This window comes from Fusarium oxysporum, chromosome 12 (genome assembly GCF_000149955.1).
Source record: "Fusarium oxysporum f. sp. lycopersici 4287 chromosome 12, whole genome shotgun sequence".
NCBI classification, from domain to species: Eukaryota; Fungi; Ascomycota; class Sordariomycetes; order Hypocreales; family Nectriaceae; genus Fusarium; species Fusarium oxysporum.
The window spans coordinates 1200787-1222367 of NC_030997.1; the positions used below are offsets into that span (position 1 = coordinate 1200787).

General features: G+C 47.3%; 9 protein-coding genes and 4 non-coding genes across 14 annotated transcripts; 9 read left to right on the top strand and 4 right to left on the bottom strand.

Annotated features, from left to right (window-relative positions):
- Window positions 1–1492: 1492 nt before the first annotated feature.
- FOXG_13536 (uncharacterized protein) lies at window positions 1493–3259 on the top strand. Its single transcript, XM_018393519.1, has 6 exons — window positions 1493–1757; window positions 1806–1951; window positions 1997–2053; window positions 2107–2499; window positions 2545–2811; window positions 2858–3259. Exons 1-6 carry the CDS (start codon window positions 1576–1578, stop codon window positions 3172–3174), a joined length of 1362 nt encoding a protein of 453 aa, XP_018252798.1. The 5' UTR covers window positions 1493–1575; the 3' UTR covers window positions 3175–3259.
- Window positions 3260–3426: 167 nt separating this feature from the next.
- FOXG_13537 (allantoin catabolism protein) lies at window positions 3427–4507 on the top strand. Its single transcript, XM_018393520.1, has one exon. The coding sequence runs from the start codon at window positions 3554–3556 to the stop codon at window positions 4391–4393; it is 840 nt and encodes a 279-aa protein (XP_018252799.1). The 5' UTR covers window positions 3427–3553; the 3' UTR covers window positions 4394–4507.
- A 123-nt stretch (window positions 4508–4630) lies between these two features.
- FOXG_21195 lies at window positions 4631–4746 on the top strand. Its single transcript, XR_001936419.1, has one exon. It is a non-coding gene; the product is annotated as a 5S ribosomal RNA (ribosomal RNA).
- Window positions 4747–4985: 239 nt separating this feature from the next.
- On the top strand, window positions 4986–5057 carry FOXG_21196. Its single transcript has one exon. It is a non-coding gene; the product is annotated as a tRNA-Asp (tRNA).
- An 885-nt stretch (window positions 5058–5942) lies between these two features.
- FOXG_21197 lies at window positions 5943–6041 on the bottom strand. The gene has a single exon. It is a non-coding gene; the product is annotated as a tRNA-Ser (tRNA).
- A 242-nt stretch (window positions 6042–6283) lies between these two features.
- On the bottom strand, window positions 6284–8064 carry FOXG_13538 (uncharacterized protein). Its single transcript, XM_018393521.1, has 9 exons — window positions 7813–8064; window positions 7735–7764; window positions 7584–7674; window positions 7490–7531; window positions 7286–7440; window positions 7200–7237; window positions 7013–7150; window positions 6544–6963; window positions 6284–6496 (listed from the first exon to the last, which is right to left on the bottom strand). The coding sequence occupies exons 1-9, from the start codon at window positions 7855–7857 to the stop codon at window positions 6463–6465; spliced, it is 993 nt and encodes a 330-aa protein (XP_018252800.1). The 5' UTR covers window positions 7858–8064; the 3' UTR covers window positions 6284–6462.
- Window positions 8065–9830: 1766 nt separating this feature from the next.
- FOXG_13539 (uncharacterized protein) lies at window positions 9831–10310 on the top strand (the record flags this gene model as incomplete). The annotated part of the gene is made up of 1 exon (XM_018393522.1): window positions 9831–10310. The coding sequence occupies one exon, from the start codon at window positions 9831–9833 to the stop codon at window positions 10308–10310; it is 480 nt and encodes a 159-aa protein (XP_018252801.1).
- A 1054-nt stretch (window positions 10311–11364) lies between these two features.
- FOXG_13540 (uncharacterized protein) lies at window positions 11365–12300 on the top strand. 2 transcript variants are annotated; one of them, XM_018393523.1, is made up of 2 exons: window positions 11365–11990; window positions 12051–12300. In XM_018393523.1, the coding sequence occupies exons 1-2, from the start codon at window positions 11440–11442 to the stop codon at window positions 12148–12150; spliced, it is 651 nt and encodes a 216-aa protein (XP_018252802.1). In that variant the 5' UTR covers window positions 11365–11439; the 3' UTR covers window positions 12151–12300. The 2 variants fall into 2 exon arrangements, with proteins under 2 accessions (XP_018252802.1, XP_018252803.1); XM_018393524.1 differs by having other exon boundaries at window positions 11365–12300.
- Window positions 12301–12845: 545 nt separating this feature from the next.
- Window positions 12846–15949, top strand: FOXG_13541 (uncharacterized protein). Its single transcript, XM_018393525.1, has 4 exons — window positions 12846–13849; window positions 13912–13940; window positions 13994–14095; window positions 14161–15949. The coding sequence occupies exons 1-4, from the start codon at window positions 13680–13682 to the stop codon at window positions 15831–15833; spliced, it is 1974 nt and encodes a 657-aa protein (XP_018252804.1). The 5' UTR covers window positions 12846–13679; the 3' UTR covers window positions 15834–15949.
- FOXG_13542 (uncharacterized protein) lies at window positions 15839–17519 on the bottom strand (the record flags this gene model as incomplete). Its single annotated transcript, XM_018393526.1, has 2 exons — window positions 15839–16302; window positions 16358–17519. The coding sequence occupies 2 exons, from the start codon at window positions 17517–17519 to the stop codon at window positions 15839–15841; spliced, it is 1626 nt and encodes a 541-aa protein (XP_018252805.1).
- A 1236-nt stretch (window positions 17520–18755) lies between these two features.
- FOXG_21198 lies at window positions 18756–18871 on the bottom strand. The gene has a single exon (XR_001936420.1). It is a non-coding gene; the product is annotated as a 5S ribosomal RNA (ribosomal RNA).
- Window positions 18872–19727: 856 nt separating this feature from the next.
- On the top strand, window positions 19728–19900 carry FOXG_21199 (uncharacterized protein; the record flags this gene model as incomplete). The annotated part of the gene is made up of 2 exons (XM_018401513.1): window positions 19728–19790; window positions 19865–19900. The coding sequence occupies 2 exons, from the start codon at window positions 19728–19730 to the stop codon at window positions 19898–19900; spliced, it is 99 nt and encodes a 32-aa protein (XP_018252806.1).
- A 980-nt stretch (window positions 19901–20880) lies between these two features.
- On the top strand, window positions 20881–21336 carry FOXG_13543 (uncharacterized protein; the record flags this gene model as incomplete). The annotated part of the gene is made up of 1 exon (XM_018393527.1): window positions 20881–21336. One exon carries the CDS (start codon window positions 20881–20883, stop codon window positions 21157–21159), a length of 279 nt encoding a protein of 92 aa, XP_018252807.1. The 3' UTR covers window positions 21160–21336.
- Window positions 21337–21581: the final 245 nt, after the last annotated feature.

Here is a 21581-nt window from a genome sequence, read left to right on the forward strand (position 1 = left end):
TAAGTCTAATCAATTAAAAATCTATCGGAATTATGCTTCAATATTTAGTGGCCTTGGGCGCATCATTTAGCTTTCGTAACAATCGCGACATCGATATTAATGACTCTTCAGCAATGGTGACCGGTCAGAGTCAAGCCTTTTTCTCAAAAGTAAGCGCTACTGATAAAAGTCTATTTGGCCCTCGATGGTCGGTTGTCTGTTATATCTCCGGGATCTTGCTAGACCGTATAATGAAACGTTATTTCCTTTATGTGTCCTGGGCTTCCATACTCTAGCGGCTTGCAACATGGTGATGAGAAGGAATCACAAAACATCATTCCTCTACTAGAAAAGGACATCTATCTTCTGAATTACCACAGTTTAAAGAATCAGAACTGTCTGTAGCGGTTAAATCTTGACGGCGAGATAGACATGAGACATAAGCGTTAGGTCTCAACCTGTATCAACTCCATTAATGACAGGTAACAGCGTGACGGAGTTCTTCTTCGTCTCGACCATGCGATGGGCCGATAAAAGTGTATGAAATATAAGCTACTTTTATCGTCTCCGCCATCTTTATTTTATGTATCTTACGGCCAGATACCGACCAAGATTGTAGGTGGCAGCCTCTACACCTATCCTCCATCGGAATTGTGCTACATCTACTACAGTTTTGGGATAAGGAAAGCGACACGTTCTAGCCTTGTCAGTTAGAAAGTGGATAGGTACGTCATGAACAAGTGATTCTGGCCCTCACCGATTGCGCATCGCAAATGACAGTACTTGAAGTGTCCCCAATGATTCATTCGTCCTGTAATCCTTTATCGGCAAGACATTTTTCGTATGTGTCATCTTGGGTTTAATTGGGCATTGAACTGCATAACTAGCTTCCTATCGGTCAGAATAGCTGATCCACTGGTTGAAGAACGACCTTCGCGTAATGTTTCGCCAACCAAAACACGACCAATGTGCGATGACGGCATTTACCAGGTACCTCAAGACACGTTGTTTGCCATCACCTACTCACCTTCACAATTGCCTGAACAACCACTATCACATTACCCCGCTGGTCTATAAGAGCAGTAGTGTATGTTGTCTCACATTCAGCTGCGCCCAAGTCAATACATGGTCCAAATGCAAAAGCCAAGTCAATAATCCTAACGCATTACAGAAATCTTTACTACTGTAGTGGAATCTTGACCTGCAAAGTAGCGTCATTACCTTTGTTCTTAATACCCTTTTCTCCATTATTGGGTTATATTGAATGAAGTACAAGTACCGGGGGGTTCTGCACAACCTGAGACACAGTAACGAGCTGAATACGATGTGTGAGATTTACCCCTCACTTATACCACTTACAGCACATTCTGCATTCTGCATGAGAAACTATCGTAATTATATGCAGGATGGAATGTGATAGTAACGGTAGAGCTGTCGGGCCGTGCCGAACTTTGATGACGGTATCATTATATAAGAAAGGCGAGGTCCTCGCCTTTGACCTTGACCCTCGGCTCTGGGCTGTCATGACCAGGTGAGACTCCGTAAGCTAGAACAGAGACAACGAGACTTGAACATTTAGATATCATCTTTAAGAAAATGGCCTACTCAAACTCAAACTCAGACGTCTTCGATGTCGTGGTTATCGGCGGAGGACCTGTTGGTCTGGCCGCAGGATACGAAGTCGCCAAAGCGGGAAGCAAAGTAATGGTTCTCGAACAAAACAACTTCTTCAATCAAGCCGGCAGTTCAGGTGACCTGGCCCGTATGTTTCGCACCATGTAAGCCTCGCCCAGAACAAAGCATCTTCCTATTGACTAACGGGCTAGGTACACCGAAGAGTTCATGGCCAAGCTTGCTATTGAAGCAATGAAGCATTGGGATGCTCTTGAGAAAGATGCTGGAGTGTCGCTCCGATGGATGGGAGGTCTTTTGAACTTTGGTGATAAGGACATGGGCGGCGATACTCCGGAAGGTACGATACTGTTGTGCGTTTAAGAGGCAATACTAACTTGAATAGGCTCGCTCTTGGGACCTAAGGCGAACTTGGACAAGTTTGGCATGTCCTATAAGGAGCGTATGTATACTCACTCCCATTCTCCTTTCTCATTCTTATTCTGACCAAGACAGTTACTGCTGAGCAGATAGAGGAACAGTATCCCTTCAAGAACCTCGACCGCAAGTGGATCGGACTCTTCGCCCCAGACAATGGAGTCATCAACGTCCAACTCCTCCTCCGTACTCTGTACAGTCTCGCCAAGGACTATGGCGCCCAGGCAAAGCAGCACACTCAGGTGAAGCAGCTTCGTCCTTTGGAAAGTGATAAATCCATCTGGGAAGTCCACGCGATGGTTCATGATAAAGACGTCAAGTATTTGACAAAGAAGATCATCATTACCAGTGGAGCTTATGTCAATCATGTCTTGAAACCGAGTTTTAGCATTGGTCTGAGACTGGATATTTGGGAAATGGTTGCTACCTACTTCAACACTAATCCCGGACCAAACGGCACTATCTTCCCTAGTAGGTGCATCGTCATGCTGTGATCTACCCTACTAACAGTGTAAGGCATGTGGTTTCAGTTCGGACCATCGGTGAACGACAGGTCCCAACTCTTCTACGGCTTCCCAGCCTTACCATGGGGCCCACCTAATGTTGTGAGAATTGCAGTGGATGCTGCTACTCGAACAATTGACGACCCAAGTCAACGCCAGGCCAATGTCTTTGATCCGAGAGATATCCAAGACACTCAAGATTTCGTCAGAGATCATGTCGTCGGCGTTGACGCCACCGTTCCGGCCTCGACTGTTAGTTGTCTCCAGACCAATGTTTTCGGTAAGATCATCGCACTATTGCCTTTGGTACATGCTAATACAAGTAGATAACATGTTTGTGCTGGACTTCTTGCCAGAGAAGTATCTCCGAGGTGGTGCGGAGAAGAGTATTGCTATTTTCACCGCTGGTTGGGCTATGAAGTTTGTGCCAACTCTGGGCAAAGCACTTGCTGAGATGGCGTTGACTGGGAAGTCTGACTACAAGCTGGATGAGTTCTCCATCACGCGTCCGGCCCCGGAAGGAAAGGAGATTATCATCGAGGATCCTGTGTCCATTAATGCGTCTGCAAAGAAAGAGAAAACTCTTTCTCTGTCTCGTAGCGATTGCACACAGTCTGAGGGGTCGTCATGCCGCTCTAGCTGAAATATTACTTAGTGTACTTCAGGCTTGTACAGTTCTTCAATACGAAAACTCCCTTCAGAATACTATTGATTTTGACATGCCCGATTCTTCGGGTTGCTCTTCCGAAGTCCCTCGCTAAGTCGCCCATTTCGTAGCTGAATTAGGAATAGCACGAACTTCAGACGAAAGCAACGAGTTGCCAAAGGCCCGATTGGCCACACTCCACAAAGGGTCCAGTCCGCTTCGGAGGGGTTCATGCGGGGTATTTCTGGTGTAGCAAGTGAGCTCTTTTCGATATCGGACTTGATGACCGAAGCCTATCCTCCTCTTGAAATATTCTTTATTTCTGCAGCGCGGAATTCTTCTTGTATCTGAGATAAACTCAAATCAAAATCACAAAATGGGTGGCAACGACAACACAGTGGGTGCTTACTACGCACCAAAGGGCGGCCTGCCCCCACAAACCCAACTCCTCACCGACCGGGCTATGTTCACCGAGTCTTACGCCGTCATCCCCAAAGGCTGCTTCAGCGACATCGTCACCAGCTTTCTTCCATTCTGGGAGCAGACACGACTATGGGTCATCGCTCGTCCACTCTCGGGCTTCGCTGAGACATTCTCTCAGTACATCATGGAGGTTCAACCTGGCGGTGGTAGTGACCGTGCTGAGATGGATGACACTGCTGAGGGTGTCTTGTTCGTTGTCGAGGGTGAAATCACCGTCACGCTAGCTGGCGAAGCTCACACTCTTTCATCGGGAGGTTATGCTTTCCTCCCTCCCAAGAGCGGCTGGACACTTCGCAACAACTCTAGTGAAGCAGCTCGTTTCCACTGGGTCCGCAAAGCCTACGAATCAGTCCCTGGTCTTGATGCACCTGAGGCCTTCTTCGCCAACGAGAAGGACATTGAGCCTAGAGAAATGCCTGATACAAACGGAGCTTGGGCGACAACACGCTTCGTTGATCCTACCGATGTTCGACACGATATGCATGTGAACATCGTCACTTTCCAGCCTGGGGGTATCATTCCCTTCGCTGAGACACATGTCATGGAGCACGGTCTTTATGTTCTTGAAGGAAAGGCTGTTTACCGACTGAATCAGGACTGGGTCGAGGTTGAAGCTGGTGACTTTATGTGGTTGCGGGCCTTTTGTCCTCAGGCGTGCTATGCTGGTGGACCTGGCAAGTTCAGGTACTTGTTGTATAAGGATGTAAACCGACACGCGAAGCTATCTAGGTAGATCAAACAATACTTAAAACTGCTGAAATCTCGTTATTGTTGTCTTAGACTTTCTAGGCGATCGAAGTAATCAACCTTTGGGGATTTAGTAGTTTCAGTCACAAGATCGCTGCCATGGGTTCTCACTCAGCACAGTGCCGTGTTTCTGGAAAGAGATATACTAACAACAGATTCTGCAGTCTGTGGCTTTCAGCAGACTCTATGGACATAGTCCGTCTCGTGGCTACAGTGAATACATGCGACCAAAGGTAGTGGAAAATACGGGATCCCGTCCGCTCTCCCATAGTCAAGCCACTAACCGGCGGATTAGTAGTTGGGTCGGTGACGACCAGCGAATCCCCGCTGTTGCATGTTTTTTGCGAATTACTGGAATTGCTGTTGCGGTCTATCTTTTTTTCAGACAGTTTTATGGTTATGAGGTGCTGCAGCGGATGCGCTGTTGTGGCGAGTATCGTGAGATTTGTTTCACGTTGCTTTTCTTTTTTTTTTTTTTTTTTTTTTTTCTTTTCCCATGTCGCGTGGGGCTCATGCGTCTATGGACCCTGCTGCGACTGCCAATCGCAACCCCACTACAGCAGGTCTCAACCTGTTCATCTTCCGTAGTATAGTGGTCAGTATGCAAGCTTGTCACGCTTGAGACCCGGGTTCAATTCCCGGCGGGAGAGATCCAGCCACCTGTGATACACAGGCGATTCTTTTTTGCCAATCTTATGACAATCGATTTGCCGCTTTATCAACAGACAAGATACTGCGCGCATTACCTATAGTGAAGCTTTATGCATGTGTTCATTCTCATTTTGCAATATGTCTGGACCGATAATGAGGTTACACGCTGCGGGAGCTACTCTAGGCCACTGTCTTAAGCGCTTTGGTTACCCTGAACAATTGCTCCCAGACAATTGAAACATAGTGGAATAAGCGCCAGAGCATTGCAATTATGAGAATCTCCCATAGCACAGAGTCATATAGGAAGGGAGAAAAGGAAGCACTCCTTCGATGAGATTATTAAACTCGCCATTTGCGAATGTTTTAAACTCAAGAACAGGGGAACGGTTGGCAATTGAAATTGACTGCGATCGCAATGTAACATCGCAGCTCAATTTACACAAACCAAAGAACACCGACATCGCACAATATAACCGACGACTTATAGACTTAACGAAGTAATCACCAAAATACGCGTCAATATCATTATGACCATTGCAAGATAGCAATCTGTGTGATTTTTGTTTGAGGAGGATCGTGTCGCATTGTGGAGCCCCGCCCACGACGCGAACTACAAATACAAAGACACTGGACTTGTCAGGAAGTACCAGAACTAGAACAATGATTCAGTGGAATTATCTAACGTTCAGTTCCGGACTGGCGATGCACGGCACATGAGAATTAGCTCATAAACGCCTTTTGCCAACTAGTGTCAAGAGAAACAGGCGAGCCACAGTGGGAATCCCATAAGCTCCAGCCGTTCAATCACAACTATGCATGCATTTCTCAATCCCCCAAACCGATGAGATAGAGACCAGAAAACGAGAAAAAGAAATAAAAAACATCGACAACGGCAGGATTCGAACCTACGCGTGCGAACACAATGCCTATGATGTCTCGGAAGAGATAGCAGGGCATCGCCTTAACCACTCGGCCACGTTGTCCTGAGTTCGTTGAGCACAAACAGTTCGATTGTGGGATCATGGACTCATTGCAATCAATCATGCATACGACATACCGAAGGAGTGCTGAAATACATGGAAAACTGCGTTTCGATACTGAACTCTGTCCCGTTGATTGACGAAAAATGTCTGGATTTTAGTTGTTTTTTGTCAGTTATTATATGCACGCGTCACTGCGAGGACACGGCTAAGAACGAATACGCCGCTTGTTCAAACAGGGTGGGTACTTCGCCATGAACTCAGTTTGAAGGATGAGTAAAAGAGGGCTGCCTCAAAGTTTAACAAGCACAATGCACCATAATTGAGATCAATTCTATTGCCAGCTCTGGTTTCATAATACGTAAAATGCCATACATTCCATCCAGTCTAAACTCCACTGAAGATCTGAAACTTGTAACCAGCACTACGCTTCGGGCTTCTTAGCATAAGTAACGCAACTATGAACAGTTAGCCATAACCTCTCGCAGGAAAGCAAAACACTCACATGGGCCAATAAGCATGGATCTTGGGGTTATTCCAGTCCTGTCTCAGCTTCACCAAAAACACCTCGACCTCCTCACGACTCCAGCCCAGTCCTCTCGTAAAAGGCGCCATAGTCAGCGCCTCCAGAGCCGAGGCTGCATTGACGTTATTCCACTGGCCAAGCTCCTTGTACTTCTTGTCCTTGGGCCAATGGTTGGTAGGCCACTTGTAGCGCGTCTCAACAACATCAACGAATCCGACCTCTTTCAGCATATCCTTGAAGTTAGTCGTACGTTCGAACGAGCGGTTGAACTTTCCGGCTGCTTCGTCGAGAAGTCGGCACCATTTGTACATGGTATGATCTTCCTTGAGGGTGCCATCGTCGCTGCCCATGATGACATCGACATCCTGCAGTTCAACGTAGCCGCCTGGAGCCAGGTTCCTGTTCGTGTCAGTATGGTTCATTTGGTGAATGGTGAGACATGTTTTACTGGTAGATCTTGGTGAAGTACGACCTCCAGTTCTGAATGCTGAAGTTCATGAATCTGCTGTGAATAAAGTCAAAGGGTTCGCTGTATGTCCATTCCTCGTCGATATCATCGATCTCGAAGCGAACGTTCGGTGGGACACTATGATTCATCAGCCGAATCCACGGCTGACTAGAAGTTTCACTCATACAAGCTTGGCTGGCTCGGTGAGAGGTCAACACCAATGACCTGTCTTGTCAGCGGCTACTCTGGATAAGCTTTAATGGCGTAGCTCACTGTTGCCTCGGGATGCTCGTCGCCAAAGTCAATCGCCCAGATACCGGTTCCAGTGCCAACGTCGAGGACACGCTTAACCTTCGAGTTGGGAAGGTTAGGAGGGCTCAGACCGAGCTTGTTATCAAGAGTAAGCAAGAACAAGTTATGTTGCAGATCTGTATTGTTATTGTTATGCTACGTCCGGTGGCATGTGAGAGTACAAACCTAATCTTTCGTTCTCCTCATCATCGTTCGGGAGATTGTATTCTGCGATTGGACACGTCAGTGATATGTTTGGTATAGTAGAGTAGCTACATACTGCCGTCTCGAAAAGCATGATATGTTCTTCCATTTTCTTGACGGAAATCAAGGATTGAGCTTCTCAAGCTGTCTGTCGAGGACGCATTATCCTACGCCATAAGATCAGCAACAACGGTCTGTAAGATGATGGCCACGGGCTGATCTCATACCGCACCAAGTGACGAGTCTGCGTCAGAATGCTGGGGCCGTTAGCTAGCTTCAGTGGATCATTTCTAGCGGGAACTAACGTTATCGTCAGCGTCTACGACGGGGTGCGCTTCAATGGTCGTCATTGTCGATTGCAGATCTTTGCTCTCAATTTATAAAAACCCCCAAAAACTATCGTGAAATGTTTGTCTGTCAATGGGAACTTAAATGCCGCATGTGGTATGCACATGATCCGAGCTTTAAAACCTGCATTGTTTTCTCTTTTCTCGTCCGATGCTGTGCTACAAAACTGACGACCAACATGCATGACACGAACCAACACAGCGTTGCAGACACTGCCAAATATGTGCAGTGAAGCGATTGCCGAAGTTCCGCCTGTTGTCATTCCTTGGAATACCCTGAAATGATCCTCGCTTACTGGTCCCAGGCGCCGAGAAGTGGCCTGGTGTCAGGCCTTTGGACGGGTCCCGATTGGTGGAGGGCGGGGCGTTCCGGTGTCAGACCCAAAGAGGTAGAGTTCACCGTTAACCCCACGAACAGTTCAGCCATTCAGTTTTTGACTTGCATACGCCCAAATAGTACACCTTTATCAAAGCAAAATGCTCTGTAAGAAGTGGTCAGTGGAAATAGCGAGATATTCATGTAGTAACACAGTGCTCGGAAGTCAATGCTCTCCGCAACGAATTACAAAAGGAGGAACATGACATCTTTGTTAGAGAGTGGACGTGAAATTCATCTGTTATTTTTTCCCTCTCGAGACCTGGATTTACACTTCAAGCCAAGAAAGTGGCGTTTGTTATGAAGCATAATGCCAGGTCGGCCTTTCGTTGAAATTTCTGCGTCATGATACAAGGCGCAACTGCTGACGCGGCCATTATTGCGGACATCACTGCCAAACCCCTGGCAATCCCCGCGATAATTGATTGATACGTTGATTAAAGCTTTTGATATGTCATCGAGATATATCAAGCTAACACATTAAAGAATCCCCGCAGAAGTCAAGCCTTTCAAAGACAATGTGTACAGAGGCCTTTAAACACTTCATTTACCTCCTCTCTTATCCCGTCACCTGAATTCTTGTTGATGATCATTACAAGCTCGCTGATATCTGGACCAATACATGGTGGACATGACAATGGATGTGCTTCAAAGGAAATTGTAACTGGTCTCGGTCACAAAGGAGCAAACAAAGCCGAATGGACCACATAGTTATCTTGATACCGTTCTTGAAGTCACTTTCCCCCTCCTTACTAGAACACATCTACATAACAAAAGACATGTAAAGAGTGATAGACCTTGGGATGAAGTTTCCATCAGCCTCAATTCTAAAACAAACAAGAGTTTCAAGCAGCTAAGAATACACTTACCTTTAAGTCTAACGCCTCTTACTGCCCATGAGGAGAGGTACGAGGCGTAAGTTGCCTGTCTCTGCTGATATGTGTTATTTGCGTTTATGTTGGAACTGGAGCTTTTTTTTTACCCCTCCACTATGCCGGTACCACAATGGCCATGTATCATCACATAAGATAATAAACAAAGTATTGGACACTAATAAGTTGATGTTTCGAATAAGTGCCAGTATCTTAAAAAGCAATGAGAGGCTGACTGTAAAGGTCTAGATTCTAGTGTATTATATCTGCAGACCACTCTGGAGGTGTAATCCTTGTTTCCCTAAAACTACCTAGACACAACACGGACTCTGTTACTGTGTTTTGGAAGAAGTGGTGGCGCCAAGATTGGAAATCGTGTATAAGAGCCGCGAAGGCGTCATCCAACACGAGATATGAAGCTATATGCTGGCCACAAGGTTAAGCTCCAGGCCGCCAACATAGGTAATTATGACACAGTAGATTTCTCTCCCCAATGCAAGGTTGTAAGGTCAGGTTGCATCCATTGCAGTACGCGAATGTGTCTTGATGGCTATGACAGGAAGAGGCTGACAGGTATAAAGCCCCGACCGCGTTTGAATCTCTGGATCGGCCACCACTTGGATCAGCAATATCGCAACCAAGCGTCAAATTGCAACTGTAAGCTGCCTCAAACCACCTTCACTTTACTGCTACACCCAAACAGTTACCTTCCCCACTCTGAAGCCGCTATGAAACTCTCTACCTTCCTGTCTTTTGGAGCTCTCCTCCTCGTCGGACCATTTCCCGCCTCAGCTTGGCCAGAATTGCAATTCCGGCCCGAGATTCTCGAAAATAACACAACCTGGGTCGCACAAGGTGCCATAATGAAGAAATCTGCTGAAACTAAAAACCTACCTCTCCGCTGCCCAACTCCAAGGACATCTTTGCTTGGTCGAGCTTTCACATGGATGCTGGGCCCCGAGAAGCCTAAGTGCAAGCAGTTCAACATAGCTGCTGGAGAAACGATTAGTGGATTCCCCCGTTTCCAAACCGACCAAATCCATGGATTTACCTTCCCTAATCGAACTTACTTTATCCACACTGCCATAGAAGGAGTTTTTGTCCACGTGGAAGTCAAGAAAGGACTTTGGACCATGATTCCAGGAGCTATGACTGTCACCTGCTACGAGGGGAATGATGGCGCACCTCACTGCGTGGGCAGAATGTGAGATCCAATAAGGCTGGTTGGGGCGCAGCAGCATGGAAAATTCTTAGATGTCAAAGTTAGCCCTTACTAATGATGATGGGTAATTTCATTAACCCGATTTTCACCATGATGCCGCGTTGTTCCAAGTTGTGTAACCAACAAGCAGGAGTTTGAAGCCTCTGACCGTAACGTTCACTTCCGTCCCGTCTTTTATAAACTGCGAGAAACTATGAAGAGAATTTGTAATTCCTTGTACCATGTGACTAAGCCCTTCCTCCAGTTTCCTCTGCCAGTATAAGCTTCATGGATTCACAAGCAGCATAAAAGGTCGAGAGGGCCCAAGGCGGGGATAACAGTACCAAAAGTCAACATCCTAAGTGCATGTCACGCCTTGACGAGCAGGGACGACTAAGTTCTTTGTGCTGATATAAGCTCTCAGCCACTAGTCTCAACTACAAATAACGGTCTTTGGCTGTCCATAAGCGGCTTGTTTGCAGAAAATGATCGTGGGGGCCGATTTGAAACGTGGGGACATGTTTATATTGGGCATCTTTCTTTCTGAGTTGTAACTGCGCAGTCATTTGTGAAGATGAAGGTTCAGTTGATAAGACCATTTCTTCTGCAGCATGTCTATCCTTGCATCTATAAGTCCCACTAAATAAGTTTCCAAGAGTAGTAAGCAGTATGATATGCTTCATGAAATCACATGGACTTAGTGGCCGTTAGCTGTAGCCTTTGTGGCTCTGGGACGAATGTCCTCAACTTGGGTTGATGCTAGCCGTAACCGGCACATGATGAAAGCATTGGTGAATTAGGCAATAAAGCAGATGCACCCTGACACTGGCCTCAATTTGGGTCAAGCTTATTTTTCCTTCACTTTGAAGTACTTCGGAGTTTTAGATACACCCCTCAGCGATCCCCTTGACCGCATTCCCGGCATGCTAAGGGAGATCAGACATGTGCTCTCAGACCCCTCATGAACTAATCCCGCGTAGGCCAATCAGCGCACTTCTTTCAGATATTTGATGTCAGAAAAACAAGAACCAATCATCCAGACCAGCAAGGGAAAAGGCTTTTGAAGAACCAACTCCCGATATCCCTTCACAGCTTATTTCTCTCTCATTTCACAACTCGTAATACTCGTGGCACGCATGGCACAATCCGAGGACCCGTCAAACAGCCATGACACCAACCATGACAACAAAACAACTACAATGTGGGGGATCATCCTCTGCGTCGTAGTCATTCTGGTCATCTGCATCATCTGCTTCGTACACTGGCTCCTGCGAAATAATCATATGCCACGGCCTCTGGAAACACAGCTTCCGCGATTTCGAACGAGCTCCGGTCTGGGAAAGTTTGCCGTGGAGAGCATGCCGACCGTCACTTATCATCATCGGATACACTCCAAGCAGATTCACACGCAAGCCCAAATGACTCCATACATGTTTCGAAAGGCACGAAAACCGAAACTCGAAAGTTTGCAGCGCTATTTCACGATGCCTAATTTGTCGAATCGCTCTCCGAATGTCACCGACCGAAATGCACGGCAAGCAGATGAACGCACTTCTCCGGCGTGTTCTATCTGCACTGAAGATTTTATTGAGGGAACAAATTTAAGGAAATTACCATGCGGTCACCTCTTTCATCCACAATGCATTGATCCGTGGTTGATAGGACGATCGCGGACTTGCCCACTATGGTCAGTTGTATCACCATCTCTGATGAAATCCAGCTGACAAAGCGCCTCTCTTTCATCAAGTCGCGTTGATCTGACCACTTTGATCAATCTGACGAAACCGCAAGCAGTGCATTCATTTGGTACACGAGGACGTGCATATCATTCGCAAGCTGCAAGATAATGATACTACGAAATACCCATAAGACAATGACCAGCGATTTGCGGCGAGGAGCATGGCCAGGGCGTTTCACAGTGTAATGCGCATTCCCTCCAGATAAAAATTGCAAAACATGTTTCTTCCTTGCTGCGAAAGCGGCAATTAATTAGACTACATGGTGATCCATTCGCGATCTCATAATAAACGCAGAGGTGAGTGTTGTATGGACTGCCGAAAGATACCAAAGACTTCATACCAACATGAATGAAGCCCAGCAAACTTCCTCGGCTCTTGCCAAATGAGCTCTGAGCCAGCCTCAAAGACTAGAATATGATTCCCATTACGAAATCTGTCTCATTTGCAACAAAACCTCCCTGCAGTTCCAGAGGCCGCCTATGAGGGGTAACCTTACCAGTTGCTGATCCTGTCAAAGCTCCCCAAAGTTACAGGGCATGTCCACACAGACCACACTGTACCACAGTAGTCTCTAAGCTTAATCGCAAGCTGAGATAAATACTTGCCAGCTACAATTGATGCCACTACAAAAGGGCTGATGATCAGTCCTAGAACAGCATCGTCGCAGCCGTAATTTCGCGCTCGTAAAAATGTCAGCGAAATAAATGCCTCATGGTCGAGACAATTCCATGCAAACCCCGCCTCGTAAATTATCGTCACGAGCCTGTCTTTGAGCTTTTATGAGCCTGGGTTCGTCTCAATTCTCCGAGGTGTGCATTTCATCGTAGACCCTTGAATCTACCCCCGGCGCTAAAAAGCTTGTCTGCAATAAGCATCCACTCAGTTGTCATTGCTGCAATTGGTGTTTGATACCGACTGATACTTCTTCTGTCGTACACACCCTCTTGTTTCAGTCTGTCCCTCTTCAACACCGCTTCGTGCTCGTTTCTCGCCCAGTCATATCATGCTCACCTTGACTCACACCGCTGCTCTGTGCAATCTCGCCAGTGCTACAAAACCAAGCATCTGACACTGGCGATCCATTCCCCGCAAACAAAGACACCAAGGAAATTGGCGCGTACGTCATATTCACAGACACTTGAGCTTTTGCCTTTCCGTTGATACGATGGAGCTATAAAATGCTTGAAGCTGGCCAAGCCGGATGCAACCGAAGGGGGCGCAGTCATTTCACTACACAGCCCCAAACAGATCGTCATTTTTGTCAAACCCCCACCCAAAATTCCTGCATGCCATGCGAACTGAGGCTCGCTTGGGGTATCACGATGGCCGTTGAGAGAAGAGACAACTTTCACCACTGGACCAGTTCAGCAGATCAAAGGAGCAGTGCAGTGTGGCAATAAGCATAACCGCGATTAAGTTGGTTAAAAAGAGCTTTGTGGAAATGGGTGTGTCTAAAGGTCAACTGCTCTCTACTTGTAGCATAGCATCATCGACTTGAGGGCTTCGATCCACATAGCAGACTAAGATGACAGCTCCACTCCGCTCTGTGAATAAAACATGTGGTGAGACGCCAGTTCTTGGGGGCTACATCTTTTTCTTTGTCACCTGTACTCGATCTATATTTTCGTGAGAGTACGATGAGCCAAGATCTGGATGGCCTATCCTCAAATTTCAGGAACACCATCGAGCCAGGCGAGCCAGACGAGAGCACTTTGTTGAATGATGCGACTGCAAGTTTCGGGACGGAAACAGATACTGAGCACGAGGGGGAATGGCCTCAACCCTCAATCTTTGTCACCCTGCACCGGTAATGATGAATCCTTCAAATTTTGCGCTGAATGGACCGTGCTGACTTTATATCGGATGCAGGATAAGAAAATTTGTACTCGCAAGCATAGGTGCATCTCAAGGTGCTATCCTCCGATGTGTCCCATCTAACACCGTTCACCAGATGACCCTTACTCTTTGGAGCAGCTGAAGAGTCCAAGAGTCAACCACCTCATTGTCCGTCCTTTGGTAGATCGTCTATATGACGAGAACGACTACTCCATTGGTGCGCCATATCCTTTTTGAAGACAATCGCTGAGACGTATCGCACTGCGTGCTGACAACAATTAGTCTATTGTCTCCTCGCAAACCGAGTACAGTTCCTTCGCGAACAATCGAGCGTCATTGACCAAAGCACAAGCATAGCCCGCGCAACACTATGCGAACTATTAGCTATCAAGATCCTGCGCAACTTTCACGATGACAACCCAGGTTTAGACGGTCTACTCCTACTCTCCAAGATCCTGGTCCAAGGTTTTGACCCCTTTCATGGTGCTCCGCCTGAAGTTGAACAATACGGGCGCTATCCACAATGGCCTATTCAGAAGCGCGGCGGCCATGAGAGGAAGCTGACTGCACTCGAACTCGCGATCATATCCGAGAGTAAGAACTTTGTCAGTTCTTCAGGGTGCAAACGTGTTATAGATGCAGTGTACCGTGGCCAGATTGTCTACACGCCTTTGTCATTCGTCGATATCTTGCCGAACCATTATGAGTACCTCCCGGTGTCTTTGTACGAACCGCGCAAGGGGCCGCTGCTTGACCACCATCGTCTCGTGGTTCCGCGTACCCGATATATCATCGAACTGGTGCACTACATCATTCTCACTTTGCTATATGTTTATACGATGCAGTATCGAGATTCTGACAACTTGACTGGAAATGAAGTAGTCTTCATTCTGTACTCTGCCGGCTGGGTTCTTCACGAACTCGCTGCCATCATTGAACACGGATGGATGATTCATTCGCAAACTTTGTGGTCATTCTTGGACCTTTCGTACACCGTCATCTTCATGGCTTACGTCACAGTTCGGGCTTATGAGCTAGCTGTAAGCAGCGTGCAGAATGGCTTGGCACATAATATATTGTGTCTCGCAGCCCCGGTTCTTCTGACCAGACTGGCCTTCAACATTCTACCAGACCATATTGTCTTCATTTCGCTCCACGCCATGATGAAGGAGTTTCTGATCCTCACATTTCTCGCCATATGGTGTTTCACAGGGTTCCTATTAGCGCTGCAGTGGCTTTCTCCGGGAGATGGCTCGATTCCAAACGACTTCACCATCATCAAATGGCTGCTGTGGATCTGGTTCGGACTGGATGGAACAGGAATTGAGGAATCTGTTCAGTTTCACGCCATTTTAGGACCGGCACTGACCATTGCCTTTGCCTTTCTCGGCAATACTCTGTTTCTCACGATTCTCGTTTCACTCCTCACCAACCGGTTCAGTACCATCGTCACATCTGAGGATGTCGAGATCCAGTTTCGAAAGACAGTGCTGACGTTTGAGGGCGTAAAAAGCGATGCCATCTTCGCATACCCGCCACCATTCAACCTCTTTGCACTGCTGATACTTCTTCCTATCAAACCATTCCTGTCACCTCTCGAATTCTACTCGATTCACGTATTTCTCGCACGACTTGTCAATGCACCTCTTTTGTTTTGCGTCGGCTTCTATGAACGTCGACGCCTATGGACTTTTGGACCTGACGCGGCCAAAGTTTCAAGAATGTGGAAGTTCACGGGTTTCTCACCACATGGTGATATACAGGCTGTGTTTGAAGTCGATGCTCCGGCCGAGGTTCTCCGAGAAGCTGATGAGCTGGATGGACTGAGCGAGATGGGCTTTTCCGATGGCGATGCGGTATCAAGACTTTCCCGAGAAAGAGAAATTAGAGCACCAGTTGTATTTAGCCTGAGTAATGCAGGGACATGGTCCCCAGGACAAGCCCCCGTTGCTTGATCCAACTAAATAGATGCCGTATTGTTTGTATCTTCCCAAACCACCCTCCCCTCAAACCACGTCTTCAGCACTTTCGCTCCACTAAATTCACCACGACTCAAGTCCCGATCAACCGCAATGAAATTCGCCTTCTTTCCTGTCTCAATACTTCCCATCTCCGAAGCCTTGCCTACGGCCTCAGCACCCGCTAGCGTTATGATACGACAGATCTTTGCACCTCCAATCTCTTTCGTCGTCTTGCCCGCTTGCGTACCAAAGCGCTCCACGACGGCCGATAGGGCTGGGAATAGGTCTGGCGTGTCGGTCAAGAACCAGTCGGAACCTACGGTGACATGGACGCCAGCATCCTGGAGTTCCTTGAACGGCCATTTGAAGATATGAGGATAGTTCGCTGTGAGATTTGTGTCATGAAATATCGCAGGTGACATTTCGGCCGTAATTCGTAATTCTGCCATTCGGGAAATGTCATCTTCAGCAGTCGGTCAGTACTTGCCAAGTAGAAGCAATGGACACGACACTCTCACCTTGGTGGATGGCGTTGCAATGTGCCAGCTCATGCACTGGGCCTGAAGGGTTTGACTGTCGAACTCGCTCAAGAACATCCAGTGCTCGCCTTGCAGAGCCATCACCGGCACAGTGAATCTTGCATGTCAACCCCCTTGCATCATGCTTTGTCAAAGCTGACAACAGCTCTTTGAATGTAAGCAGCAGCCTGTCCTCGTTGGGAAGTCCATCCGCTCCAATGTCGCACTGCGTGAAGTGAGGCGGTATGGGCGCTCCATCCATCCAAAACTTGACAAACCTTGCATCTATGTGTTGACTGCAAAACGCATCAGCATCATCAATGAGCCGATGAAGGCTTTCGGCTCTCTCCTGAGCAAAGCTCTCTGGTGCATGAACAATGTGAGGGAAAACCTGCATGTCCAGTCGTCCTTCATTGTCCAGCTCTCGAAGGGCGTGAAGATAGAGTGTGTTAGCAGACGCCTCTTGTATTGAAGTGATACCAAATTTGTGAGACATCTTGATCCCATAGATAAGAGCTTCCTTGACGAACGACACAGGTGGCTGAGGCAGGCTGGCCAAGACCTCAGCTGATGCTGCTTCCACCAGCTCCCCAGTCAACTGGCCATCCGGCTTCCGCATGTACTTTCCTCCAGGGGGATCCTCAACATCAGCGCCATACCCAACGCGCTTGAGAGCTGCGGTGTTAAGGGCGACATTATGACAGGAGACATCTCGAACAAGCACCGGCTGCTCAGGAAAGGTATCGTCTAGATATTTTCGATCCATCTTTCCATCTGGAAAGTGCTGTCCTGCGTAAAAGTTTGCAATGAGCCAATCACCTCTGAAATGAGCTTGTGCACAGGCACAAGTGGTCTGTCCTCTCTTGATGTTCTCGGCAATAGTTGCAGCGGTGCTATCTGATCCAATGTCAACTTCGCTCATTTTCTGCATCGAGGCTACTAGGAGGTGGGTATGTGCGTCGTGGATTCCTGGCATGACGAAGTTATTGTCAAGATCGTGGATGGGTAGGCCATGCTCGTCAGCCAGGTCTTGGATCTCTTGGTCGGTTCCGACTGCCTCAAAACGCCCGGATGGGGAAACAATAAAGGCTTCGGCCCATGGCCGTCTGTCATTTACAGTATACACACGGCCGTGTATGAAAGCAGCACCAGATTGTTTCATTTTGATATGCGGATCTGTTAGTCGATACACGTATAATAGCTACAATGTGGATATGGAATCAATCCAGAATGTGTCTCCAAAGGTGTCTGTTAAATAATGTCGGACGTCCGGAACCCGGAACTTCGGAATCAACATCAGATATAATAAAATAAAGCGCAGTAATCGTAGAAGTCCAGCGAGCGAGCCGATCAGTTTGTCAGATAGATCAAGACGTCAAGCATGATCGGATCCTAGTCAGGGATGCTAACCCCATTCATGAAAATCTTGCTACCCCTCAACACAAACAAAGTCAATCTCCCGGCACATCGCACTTTTTGCCCAGATTAGGGAAAGCGTTTCCTGCCAAAGCTGTTGGGACTTACTCTAAGTACCGCAACCTGACAACCATATCTCTGCCTTTCTCTGGGGTGGTATGGTTGATTCACGGGGCGCTGGATCTCATTGGATGCTAACGAATTCGTTCTGACAATGGGGAGCCAGAGTAACCGCTCGGAATGTTGGGTGCTAGCTACCTGGCATATAGTTCGGTAAATCTGTTTTATGAGAAAGGGTGGCAGTGGTAAACGCCGGCAGAATTTCGACAGGCAAGAAACATACATTGATATTACACATCTTTCTCCTCGCCTGGTATTTCAGTGATTGGCTCACCATCCGGCTTGCCCGCCGTAACAATGGTGTTTTGAAAGCCGAGCACTAACTGTGGCCTTTCCTCCTCTCTACTGGAACACTGCCAGGCGCTCTTCTTCTGTGGGGATTATGAGATTCACTGATTCGGTCTCATAGTTGCTGTTTGTATCCTCGCCATGTCGAGTACGTGCGGTATTACCCTGAGTATTTATTATCTAGTAGACAGCTACGCCCAGCTAAGCAATGATGACATGTCTACTATCATGCTTGTGCGACATACCATGTCATTTGGTATGGGGTGTAGGTACGTTCTTCAGTTGCTCAAAATGATACGCACGTGCAGACAGAAGTCATCAGAATTGTAACTTGGATCACCAACTTGTGCCATAAGAATGACTGTATCTCGGCCGCTTTCATCGGGATGGCCTGTTTTAGTGCTTTCCTTGTCATGACGAAGTGGGCAAACAGAATGGCGCGCAGCTGAAGAAGTACTAGGATATCATATTTGAGAATCGACCGTGGGAAGAGTTATCATGAGCGGCAAAAATTGAGCAGAGAGCTTTTGGTTAGTGAGATGGTCAATCAGTAAGCCCCAGAAACACCAAAAAAAACATACAACAGCGGGGATTCGCTGGTCGTCACCGACCCAACTACTGATCCGCCCCTTACAGGCTTGACTATGGGAGAGCGGACGGGATCCCGTATTTTCCTGCAGGTATGGTCGTATGTGCTTATCCTTGCTGTCACTCAGATCTATACACGGCAACTGGTCAACTGAAGATGAACCTGTGGTGGAAATCAAGTCGCTGACGTCACCCCACTAAAAGACGGCTTCAGGTCAAGTAGACGTCTTTTCCCTCAAGCATTCAAGTAGCCCAGACACATTGCCAAAGTTTTTGGTCTGATCATAAATATGGTATAACTGTATCAGGATTTGCAATGTTAGGCACTCTTGATTCAAGTTGCACTACCACAGCTTGTCATTCTCGTCTTAGCAGCGACCTTTACTTGTCGAGCTGCTAGTTGTCCAACTACCCGTTTCTGTTATCACCACGATACACAAGACTTACACCAGACCACTCCGCATCTATGGCGTAACCCGTAATGGTAATTAATTGGCTTTTCATGCTATCTCCAACTTCTGGCGCGTCATATGCATCTGCTGCCACGTATACCTTTGTGATCAAGCTGCACCGGTTGGAACAGAGGTTGAAACAAGGCTCCTTCGTTTATGCCCAATCCATCATCGGGCAAAGAATGTCTGAGGCAGCTGGCATTCCAGGCACCTTGTTTCGCCCCAAGAGCTGCTTTTCTAGGCATAGGGCTGAGATCTCCATACAGCTAAGGCGGCGGAAGTGGACTAAATATCATACTACCAGATCTGACGACCTAAACCCCTCTACCAATTTATCCCCTCTATTAATTCACACGTCGTGTTTCGCTCACCTCACCAAATAGCCAGCGCAGGAGCGGATAACATGGTTGAACAGCTAGCTGTATCGAGCCAACATTATCCCAGTCTTCAGGAGGTCGTCCAAGGTCTAGACGACACCCAACTCGCCGCCAGCCTAAGAGGAATCGATGCCCATCAAGTTCAACGCATCGTCCAATGCTTGCGTGGAAATCGACATCTTGAACAGGGCGGTAGGGTCATCCTTTCTTTCAATATCTCAGTTTGTTCGGTAATGATATCCTCTGACCACTATTTCCATTTATAGAAGTTCAACCTTGGCCGCGCGACCCTCAAGCAATGAGCGAATACTACTATCAGAACCCATATCAGACCTCTCCAGCAACAGGATACTACATATACGACTGGAACTGGTATTACTATGACAGCGCAATTAACAATGTTCCATATTGTGGGGATTATTACCTCAGCTATGAGTATTGGTGGGCACCTGTTGTATGGTACCCTACGTGGTATTATGTGCCGCTCACTCGTTACAGAGTCCCCAACAGGTCACGCTACAGAAGGCTTACATGATTTGGACCTTATTTGGCGGAAAGCTAGGAATGGGCAGTGTTTGGGGAAGAGATCTGGGCCAAAACTACCTGTTCAACTCCTTTGAGCCTTGCCGAATGAGAGTTGGAGTCTATCCCCCTTATATGTTAGATTGGTTGGAAGTTGACATCAAGGCCACGACCAGAGTTATAAATCTAAGATACTTGGTCCCAAGTCCAGTCGGATAATGTGTGAAATATTGTAAGATGCTACGCGGAATCGTACGAAGCATTATCAATTTAGGCTGAAATGTGAAAGATTTTGATTTCTTATATTGCAACCATCCTTTCCCATCAGGCTCTGAGTTGCACCACCCTCAACCTCTGCGGCTGAGCGGAACGGCGAATTGGGACTGCACCCTCACCGCACATGTTCTTATCAAAATGTCATTGGAAGCAACCCATTCTCTGATTACCTTTGTAATTTCGGATTCGTGGCCAAATACTTGCCCCTTGACAATATATTGCCTGATGAGATTGTTGGAACTATTGATACGGGGGTTGGAATGAGGCTCTCTGAAATCCTGGTCTGACGTAAGGTTACGCAATCGAGGGTGAACGTGCATGGGTTGGGCGAACATTGTTGGTGGAAGTTAGCATGTGAATAATGCTGTTGAGGCCCAATCACCAGCTATAAAGACTGCTGTGACCATCAGTTCGTTCGTCTTCTGTTCAGAAACTCAGTATACACAGCTGAACCATTGACCAACTATACAAGAGCCAAGATAACATGAGTGATCAACTTTCTGTCGAAGAAATTGACGACGTGGAACTTCCGGGTGCCTTGCAACGACTTGACGATACTCAACTGGACGGCACTATTCAAGGCCTTGATAGCAATCAGATTCCTCGTGTCTTACTTGCCATCAAGAGCATGAATGACGAACAAGGCCAGCGCATCATTCAGAGGCTTGACCCCTCAAAAGATAACCGCATCCAGACCTTTGATACGTCAATAGTTTTTCCTTACCACTGTACCTCCAAGTCGTCTAACACCATCAACAATTAGGAGGAGTCATGTTCTGGGGTACTAATATCGAGTCGGGCCCCGGAAAACCGAATCATCCCACGTTCTGTGACAAGTTCCCTCACAAGACAACTACTGGAAGGTTTGTGTGTGACTGCGGCTGGCATGACTCCGATAAGGCGGTGGACAACATCATCGTGAACTACTTCCTGATGATGCAGAATGGGGTCCTCTGGTCGCATGTTGAGGGTGCACCGAATGAGTACATGTGTCGCGCATGCGTCAACGACAAGCCGGGAAGTTTCAATACGTATAATTTGGATGACTTTGATGCTCATTTCTCTAAGAAACAAGTTGTCGAGCCCAAAAGTCTGGATGATTCTATCAAGAGTTCGTATGGGCAGTATTTAGGACCACTTCCTCCAAATAACTATTACCCTTGAGCTCGTACATGCAGTGGTAGC